Source organism: Penaeus chinensis, chromosome 21, assembly GCF_019202785.1.
Source record: "Penaeus chinensis breed Huanghai No. 1 chromosome 21, ASM1920278v2, whole genome shotgun sequence".
NCBI lineage: Eukaryota > Metazoa > Arthropoda > Malacostraca > Decapoda > Penaeidae > Penaeus > Penaeus chinensis.
This window is the reverse complement of record NC_061839.1, coordinates 12,887,791-12,897,790: the sequence shown is the minus strand read 5'-3', so window position 1 is coordinate 12,897,790 and position 10,000 is coordinate 12,887,791. Positions and strand designations below refer to the sequence as shown.

At 37.5% G+C, this 10,000-nt stretch overlaps 2 protein-coding genes across 4 annotated transcripts in view; one reads left to right on the top strand and one right to left on the bottom strand.

Annotated features, from left to right (window-relative positions):
- The window catches only part of LOC125036560 (cohesin subunit SA-2-like), a 43,859-nt gene that overhangs the window by 306 nt on the left and 33,553 nt on the right, over positions 1–10,000 (top strand). Inside the window, 1 exon segment of the mRNA XM_047629265.1 lies at positions 3,144–3,307. Coding sequence (XP_047485221.1) covers positions 3,153–3,307 — 155 coding nt within the window. The 5' untranslated portion in view covers positions 3,144–3,152.
- The window catches only part of LOC125036562 (2-Hydroxyacid oxidase 1-like), a 5,126-nt gene continuing 2,533 nt past the window's right edge, over positions 7,408–10,000 (bottom strand). For 2 of the 3 annotated variants that reach the window (XM_047629267.1, XM_047629269.1), the window contains exons 6-10: positions 9,358–9,492; positions 9,106–9,238; positions 8,740–8,856; positions 8,466–8,577; positions 7,408–8,354 (exon numbers count right to left, since the gene is read on the bottom strand). In XM_047629267.1, coding sequence (XP_047485223.1) covers positions 8,287–8,354; positions 8,466–8,577; positions 8,740–8,856; positions 9,106–9,238; positions 9,358–9,492 — 565 coding nt within the window. In that variant the 3' untranslated portion in view covers positions 7,408–8,286. The remainder of the gene's footprint in view (positions 8,355–8,465; positions 8,578–8,739; positions 8,857–9,105; positions 9,239–9,357; positions 9,493–10,000) is intronic. The other variant, XM_047629268.1, reaches the window with a different exon arrangement.

Sequence of the window (10,000 nt, the reverse complement as noted above, 5' to 3'; positions counted from 1 at the left end):
TATCTATGGGCTGCTAAGATGATTACTAGTTTGTATTACACACTTAAACAATTCTGGTGAGTGTATAAATAGTATAGTTGCGTTTAGGGGCCAACAACCTATAGTGTCTACCGCCTACTGTAAAGGTAAATGTCATTCTTATGCTGCGTTCGGAACGCCTCGTCCATCAAGTTGAACGAGATGGTCAAGAGGTTTTGACTGTACGGAACCCTTACTTTTGCGTCCTTGCTAAGTCCATCTTGCCTCCTTCGCAGCTGGCCGAGCAGGACGAGATGACACCACAGTAGCTTTTGTATGTTGACAATGACAGTTTCAGGCCATCATAAGTTAATGATAGGTAATTTTATGGCTCTTTATTGTTGTTATCAAAGGGTATTTTTTTGTGTTTGTCAGTTGTAGGTAAGCATTAGAGGAGTTACAAAGCCAATGCAGTATGTGAAATAAGACATTGGTATGATATAATAGTGAATGTTTCCTGCAAGTTGTCTGGATGAGCAAGATGAGGGGTTCCGAACACAGCATTAGAAAAAGCATTGCATTAGTTATACAACCAACATTATTTACAATTCATTTGTAGTAATGTTAGTAGTTGTCTCTGTGCCAACAATATCCTGGGGAGACACAGTATTAATCCCTTAATACCCCACTTGGTCTGTGGGGTATGCAGTTGCAACGCGCCAGAGTGCTTGGAGCGGGACGATCGGCTTGATGTAGCAGACTCTTGCATTCAAAGTCTGCTCGTTGCTATTAATCTCTAGAGTAGAATTTTTATTTATTTTCTTCACACATCAGCATTGGGTTAATTAGATTATGTTTGTGCATATGAATAAAGATTTTGCAGTTGAAACTACTCATTGCTGTACGTGCTAAACCAGAGGTTTTCAGAGTGGTCAATATCAACCCCCAGGGGTCGATGGCATCATCCAAGGGGTCCAATGAATAGCAAGGGAGGTCAGTGAATACTAATGTGGGTTGAAGGGATCATTCAGCTTCCAATTTTAAATTCTTGATAATTTGTAAAAATCTGAAGAATATCAGACACCATTAGAATTTTAAAAATTATATTGACCCTACAATGACTGTATCAGAAATCTCTCGGTGTCACTGATTCTGGTGACTTCTGGGCCAAATGGCTCTAGCGCATCACGGCATCTATAGCCGTACCTGGCACATTGTGTTGGTTTGTTATGACAGCTGTAGCCATGACCCAGTAGATACGGGTTAATTCCTTAAATTCAGACAATAGGTCATTGAGATACAAATCATAAAAATATAGTTTTATTTTATATAAATTTTCCTGCAAAATCTGCCTTGACAAAATTGATTTTTAAGCTCTAAATTTTTTGTGTAAAGCTAATTGTGTTCTTTGTAAATGTTTGGAATTAGATTTTATATTGGATGTATAAAAGGAAATTAGATCTACCTTATTGCATTGAAAGTGAGAAATTTAGAGGTTAGATATGATTTAGCATACTTTATTAAACCAGCTGAGCTTATAAATGATAATTAAAATCAGATCTCTTATATGTTTGTGTAATTTATTTTATAGGGTCCACTTATAATTTCACTCAACCAATGATTTTGTGATGTGCCTTATGTCTTTTTGGTGGGAAATTGGGATATTTTGGATGGGGAAATCAAGGAACTACTACCCACTACCACCACCCACTACCACCACCACTACCACTACCACTACCACCACCACTACCACCACCACTACCACCACCACTACCACCACCACTACCACCACCACTACCACCACCACCACTACTACCACCACCACTACTACCACCACCACTACTACTACCACCACCACCACCACCACTACTACTACCCACTACCACCACCACTACTACCCACTACCACCACCACTACTACCCACTACCACCACCACTACTACCCCCTACCACCACCACTACTACCCACTACCACCACCACTACTACCCACTACCACCACCACTACTACCCACTACCACCACCACTACTACCCACTACCACCACCACTACTACCCACTACCACCACCACTACTACCCACTACCACCACCACTACTACCCACTACCACCACCACTACTACCCACTACCACCACCACTACTACCCACTACCACCACCACTACTACCCACTACCACCACCACTACTACCCACTACCACCACCACTACTACCCACTACCACCACCACTACTACCCACTACCACCACCACTACTACCCACTACCACCACCACTACTACCCACTACCACCACCACTACTACCCACTACCACCACCACTACTACCCACTACCAACACCACTACTACCCACTACCAACACCACTACTACTCACTACCACCACCACTACTACTCACTACCACCACCACTAGTACTCACTACCACCACCACTAGTACTCACTACCACCACTACTACCCACTACCACCACCACTACTACTCACTTCCACTGTCACTACTACCCACTACCACCACCACTATTACTCACTACCACTATTACTACTACCCACTACCACTACTCCCACCACTACTACCCACTACCAATACCACCCACCATTACCATACCCTACCACAACCACCACACATTACCCCTCCCCCCCACACACCCACACTACCACCACCACAGCCCGCTGTCACCATCATCCACCACCTACCACAATTAAAACCTCAGTTCATTTGCTCAGTGGATTATTCATGTATTTATCTACATTGCATTATATTACATTACTCTATCTATCACAGACAAAGGGATATTAGTCTTGCACATCTGGCATTACTTGGAACATTGTATTCTAAACTTTGTCATGTTTACTGTTTTGCAACCCTATGGCCTGATGAACTTCAGTTTTTAAAAAAAAAGTGTTACCATCATATTCTCATGTATTCCCGAACAGTACTTTGGTTCCCAGGTTAGATAGTACTGGTCTTGATTATTTTCCAATGTAAAACAAACCTTTATAATTAATTCTATTGATAGGAGAGAATTTTTCTGTCATGTATATACATATATTAGTCAACATCCTGTTCGACCATCACATTCCTAGCATAACATATGGTACACTCCATGTGATGTTCTTTGCTTTTACATGTCATCCATTTCTGTTTACTTTTGTAATGTATTTGGGCATCTTAATTACATGAATTCCTCTTATTTTCAGAAAGCCAAAATGTTGCGTCGGGGTGGGAAGCGCATCCGTATGGATGAGCCGCCACCAGAGTATGATGCACCACCCATGACCCCAATGACACCAGCATCAGAACTGCAGGAACCCTATACACCTTATACACCTTACACTCCAGCTGCTGAGACTCCTCTTCACCAGTAAGTATATAATAGGTCTTTATCTAATTATATAAAAGCAACCCTGTCAGCAAATAAAGATAAATTTTATTTTATTGTGTTCAGTATTGCCTGGCCTTTGCCCTAAGTAATATCGTAGATGAAAATCTGAAAGCACTGTAAAGATTATCATGGTAAAAGGTTATGGATGATGCCTTAAACATTGGTTTGCAGGGGTAGATATAGTGGTTATAACGGCTTGACTCTTTATTGATGAAGAGTACAGTACAGATATGATAACACACAAGGCTAGTCTTGGGTAAGTGCTGAGTGCAGGATCATGTGGCTCTGCTCTCCAGCCCTGAAAGGCCAGAGGCTAGGTGGCGACCTTGACACGACAAGCACTGGGCACGAACTCTGTAAACCTGGGTCATCCTTGGTCATAAATAGCGAGTGTCCACTGGAACGCCAGCTGCAGGACGTGTGAGGGGAGCGAGGTGAGGTCACTTGTGACAGCTGCTTAATGACATGCCATAATCATACTGATGAAGCATAGAACCATACATTACATTATAAAAAAAATACATACAGAGCTCATATTAGTTTTTTCAATCTGGTGATTTAGGCTACTCCCCCAGCTGATAGGTAACCACATGCTGCCGGAGAAAATGAATAAAAAATGGGGAAAATGCTGTGCTTATTTTTTATACTTTTGTGAAATGTCTTTGCACGTAGATGGCTCTGATAGTGCTTAGCCACAAATGAGTCAAGTAATAGACCTTGTGACCTTAGCTAACTTCACCATTCCTTGAATTGGCAGGAAATAATTATTTTTTGCTAATGCTATGAATATCGATGGTGTTATTTTTATGTTAGAAATTATAATTACCATAATATTAAACATTAGTAACAGCAAACTAAGATAATGTAAAATATTTTCATAAATCAAGGAACTGGGTAAACAGGAGAGACAGACAGTACTCGTAATTGGCTCAGTGGGGACTTAGTACAAGTGTAGCTATCTATGTTTAAAAACAATTAAATAAGTAAACTGAGAGTGGGCATGGCATGTAAGTACATGTCATGCCTGTTGGCATTGGGTTAATAATTGATAGTTAATAACAATATTGGAATTTTGCATGAATCTCCCAACCCTACAGACCATCCTAGAACACAATGTTTGGTTCAAAAAGAATAGTTTACTTACGACCTTATTTGGGATTCATGAAAAGTCTCTGGTACCCTTGCCCTCGGGTGAATTGTAAACCTACCTGTATGATGTGGGACCAAGTGCCAAATCAGAACATAAAATGCGATAGAAAGCATACTTATGTTTTTGCTTATATCATAATGCAAATATAGATTAATTGGAGTTGTACTGTGACTTTTATGACAAGATAAAGAAACAAAAATCTTTGAGATTTCATTTCTCAAATAGTTGTTTTCACCACTATAAATCAAAATTACTCCTGAAAGAAGTCTCATTAGAAAGAGTGGACTGTCTGCTACAATTTCTGTTAGTTAAATAGTTAAAAATAAAAAACAAATATTCAACATTGAAGGAAAATGGAAATGTTAGCAAAAATTAAGGAAATTTGAAAATTAAGGAGGTAGGTTGGTTGGTTGGTTGGTTGGTTGGTTGGTTGGTTGGTTGGTTGGTTGGTTGGTTGGTTGAAAAGAGAATGTGAGGGCCATTGTATGATGAATGAAATTGGATGATTTAAAAAAAAATAATTGATTTCCAATTGGGAAAAAAGATCTTCATAACTCCTCCAATTTTTCAGCAAAGTGCTTCAAATTTCGAGAGAATGTACACTGCATAGAGGGTAATATTTTATAAATTAATAAAGAATATCTCATAATTAATGAAATTGGATATCAACCAGATGCCCCCTTACCTGATCTTTATGTGGATATGGTTCACCACCAAAATCTAATCTAATCTTTGGGTCCTGAACAGTCCCCCTCTAATTTTTACCACAATATATCTGTGATTTTGCATAATTTTTCTGACAAACCAAATAATCAACTAATAAACAACTAACAAAATCACATATATAATAAATGGCGGCTTAAAGACCAAAGAAAACAAAAATTTTACATTAAGAAGCAAACTGTCTCTAAACAAATATCCCACCAATTTAGAAAATGGAAAATCTTTCATAGATAGATTACTAGGTACTAGGAAGTGAACATTGTAAAGTAATGACAGCAGGCTGTAATAATAAATACTAGAAGATATAGATGTCCTTGTTGATAATGATATCTCTCATAAAACTATGATAGGTTTATAATTGGAATAGGTGAAATTATATATTTTTAAATATAATTTCTAGTAAAGGAATATTTTGAGCTTATGAATTGAGTAGAAATTCCTCATATTGTCATATTGAAGAGTATGTAGCACTCACAGAGTAATTAGACCAAACTAGTATGGAATAGAGATACAGTGGAGGCAAGAGGTATAAGTTTTATGCTTAACAATAATTGTAAGGAATATATACATAAAAGGTACAAGCTTCATATTTGGAATGTTTTATTATTTTCAATCAGTTTACAAAAATTATTATTATTACCCAGCCACCACAATACGAATATAGTTACTGAAAGGTTTTGTTTTCTGATTCAGTGGATTCTCTGTTGTGTGAATTTCATGATAACATTTAATAAAAGTTTTTTTGTGTGTGAGGTGGGGAGTGTGTTATTACATACTTATTTATCCAAATGCATAATTCTGACTGTAAATTATGTAATGGTGCAAAATATCAGATATTCTTTAACCCAATTAATGAAAAATGGGAAAATGCTGTGCTCATTTTTTACGTTCTTTGTGAAATGTCTCAGCACGTAGATGGCTGTTAGGGTTACCAAAAAGGATTAATTGTAGACCTTGTGACCTTACCCGTTTTTAATTGGCGGCAAAATGTTTTTTTATTGATATGAATACTGATGGGGGTTTATTTTTATTAAAAAACATTATAATTAATATAATTTTTAAACTTAGTAACAGCAAAAAAAAGATTAGTAAAATATTTTTTAAATCAAGAAAAGGGTAAACGGGAGCAACAAAAGTTGGGTACCATCCGAAAAACAAAAAAAGTAAACAAGTGGCTGGGTTTGTACCCGTATTTTCCGGGCATTGGTTAAAATTTTTTAGTAAAACCCATGGTTTCATGAATTTTAACAAGAAATCTTTAAAATTTTGGTTAAAAAAATTTTTTTTTTTACTTACACCTTTTTATTTGGTTTGGTTTGTGGGAAGAAAAAAGGAGAGGGGAAAGGGAAAAAAGAAAAAAATGGAAGAAAGATTTTAAGGGGGAAAAAAAAGGGAAAAAGAAAGGAGGTTGGAAAAGGGAAAGAAAAGAAAAAAAAAAATTTTGGAGGGGTTTAAAAATTTAAAAAAGTTGTTTAAAAATTTTAAAAAATTTTGAAAGAAGTTTTAAAAGAGTTGGGGGAAAATGTTGGAAAAATTTTTGGGGGGGTTTTTAAAAAGTTAAAAAAAATTTTAAAGAAGGGAAAAGGTGTTTGTTGGGGGGGGGGGAGAGAGAGAGGGTGAGAGGAGAGGAGAGGAGATGGAGAGGGGAAGAGGTGAGAGAGGGGGGGGAGAGAGAGAGAGAGAGAGAGAAGAAAGAGAGGGGGAAGGAGAGAGAGAGAAGAGGGTGGAGAGGGGAGTGTGAGAGGAGAGTGGTAGAGAGAAGTGTGGAGAAGAGAGGGGAGAGAGAGAGGGGGAGAGAGAGGGGAGAGAGGAGAGGAGAGAGAGAGGAAGAAAAGAGAGGGGTGTGGAGGGGGTGAGGGGTGTGGAGTGTGGGGAAAGTGGTGAAGGGGGTGGGGGAGTGTGTGAGGGGAGAGGGAGAGGTGGGAAAGGAAAGTGTTTTGAGAGAGAGAGGAGAGAGTGGGGGGGAGGTGGAGAAAGAGTGGTGAGAGTGTGAGAGTGTGGAGTGTGTGGGGGGGAAAGTGTGGGGGTGTGTGGGTGTGGGTTTGTGTTTTTGTGTGTGAAAGGGGGGGGGGGGGGGGGGGGGAGGGGGGGGAGAAGAAAGGACGAGAAAAGAGAAAAGAGAGAGAGAGGAGGAGGAGGAGGAGAGAAGATGAGTGAGTGAGTGATAATCCCAAATTTGGGTTTAATGGATTGTAAAATGCTTGGCCCAAGGTTGACCCTGATATTTTAATAAAAAACTTTCTAATGATATTTCTTTAGGAAAAATATCATCTTCAAAGTTGCTAATTGCTGTATTATCGAACTTTGTGATTTTATATCTTTTAACCTTGTTTTGACTACAGTACAGTTATATGTTGTTTAATGGCCACAATCCAACCTGTGAAATAAGTTATGAAGCTATATAATTTGGATATGTGGACACCACCCTACATATTAGCAAAAATATATGAATTAATGTAGTGTATTCTGTACTGATTAAATAGACAAGTTGGTTTGGATGCATATGGAAGCTATGATGCATTTTATAGGAAGATTTTCTTAAGTAATTTAAAGAGAGTATTGTGACTTGGCACACACAAAATTTAATGCTGTTGTCTGTGAGGCAAACTATGCACTGTAATATTGTAAAGTTCTTATTTAAGAGTTTAGGAAGAAAGTACACCACTGGGTGCAATGCACAATGTACAGAAACAAACTTGGGAGTAAAGGTAAAGGCATATTACTATTCATAGCTTACATAATCTAGTGTCATAGCTTTTCATGATAATTGTTAAGGCTCATATATTTTTGATTATATGTAGGTACTCTACACACACATGTCTGGGACTATAATAGTAATCACTTTGTGTACAAGAGATACACATGTTGCATGCAGAGATATCTTGTGTTCCTTATATCTGGTTACTTCTACATCCTGTTTTCCAGTGGAGTTACAAGTGCATGACTGTATACGAAATACATGGGTGGTCCCTAAGGAGGACTCTAGCATAAATCATTAACCTGGTTGTGGCCAGAACTTGAAAATACAACCGCTAACCAATTATAGAATTTTGTGCAACTTGTCTTTAATATGGGTTATTCAGCTTCAGAGGCAAGAGTAGTGGTCCTTGCGAATTACCATATCTTTGGTAATATCATTTATAGTTGCACACCCTGAGAATACAAATTAATAATTATTAATTCATGTTTATAAGATTTTGCTGTTATAGATATGTAGCTTTACTGAATGGGCTTTGTTATGGGAAATTTTAGACTACTACATACCGGAGAGAGCCATTGTAGAATCCAGTTCACCTTTTAAGATGTTGAGGATATTGAGAGCTCCTTCCTCTCCACCACATGCAAGGCCCCAGAGAAGTGGTCGTCCTAAAAATACCTGTTGAAAGCAAAAAGCTTAAACTTTGGAAGACTTACTTGATTTTATGACAGAACTTTCCTCACTTAATTTTAATTTCAATTTGTTTTTTGATAGAACAGATGAAGAAATATTGGGTAGGCAATAAGGTCAAATTTTATTTTAAAAGATAGACATACATACCATGCGTGCTCCAAGAGCAAGGGCCTTGAAAATATCTGTTCCTTCAGAAAATCCTCCATCTACATATACCTCACACCTACCATCAACTGCTTTTACTATTTCAGATAAGGCCTCAATCTGAAGATTTAAGAATGTTGAGTTTTAAAGATACTGTAAATTATGAACATTAAATTGATGAAAGAAAGGCAAAATGCAAGAAAAAGGGAAAGTCTAGTTAGAATTTATATTCTGGAAAAGGGATAAGTGAAAGGCCAGTTAAAATATATTGTGTAAGAAAAGTTTTTTAAAGAAAGATTAAGGGAGAAGAATGATCATGTAGAATGTGTATTGTTTCATGATTCATAATGAAATATATGGTTGACATACTGATGGTGGCACTCCATCCACTTGACGTGCACCATGGTTTGACACCCAGATTCCCATTGCTCCAGCTTTTAGACCTAATAAGGCATCTTCAGCAGTGAGTATTCCTTTAAGCACGATTGGTAGGTTTGTTAACCTGCAATACACGAAAACCTCAATTCCAGAAATGGGTTTGTTATATAGTTGCAGTGTTAAAATTTAATCCAGGTTCACTGATATGTTAATTTAGGGATTCAGAATATAAGCTTTTCTTACCTTTTAAGCCAAGCAACATCATCCCAGGTGAGTGAGGGATCAAAGAGGGATTTAACATACTCATTAATTCCAGAACCTCCAGATGAGATGTTTACACGATTAGACTTTTCATCACCTGTCTGGAAATTAGCCATACTGCAAGGAAAGAGCAAGATCTTTATTTTCTATTTACCAAATTAGTTTTCAAGGAAAGTTGAGCTGATCAAGAGTATATATTCACTTTTTATTATAAAAATAACAGAATTTAAGCTCAAGTCTTAGAAGAAAATGCTTTCATCAGTTACTGCAACTTTTTTTCTTAAGAGATTTATACACACACACACACACACACACACACACACACACACACACACACACACACACACACACACACACACACACACACACACACACACACACACACACACACACACACATATATATATATATATATATAAAATACAAATGTGTATATTTATATATATATATAAATATATATATGTATATGTATGTATGATACATATACATACATATAGGTATACACACGTGTTTACACATACTCATGTATACACACATGTATACACATACTCATGTACACATGTACACACACACACACACACACACACACACACACACACACACACACACACACACACACACACAC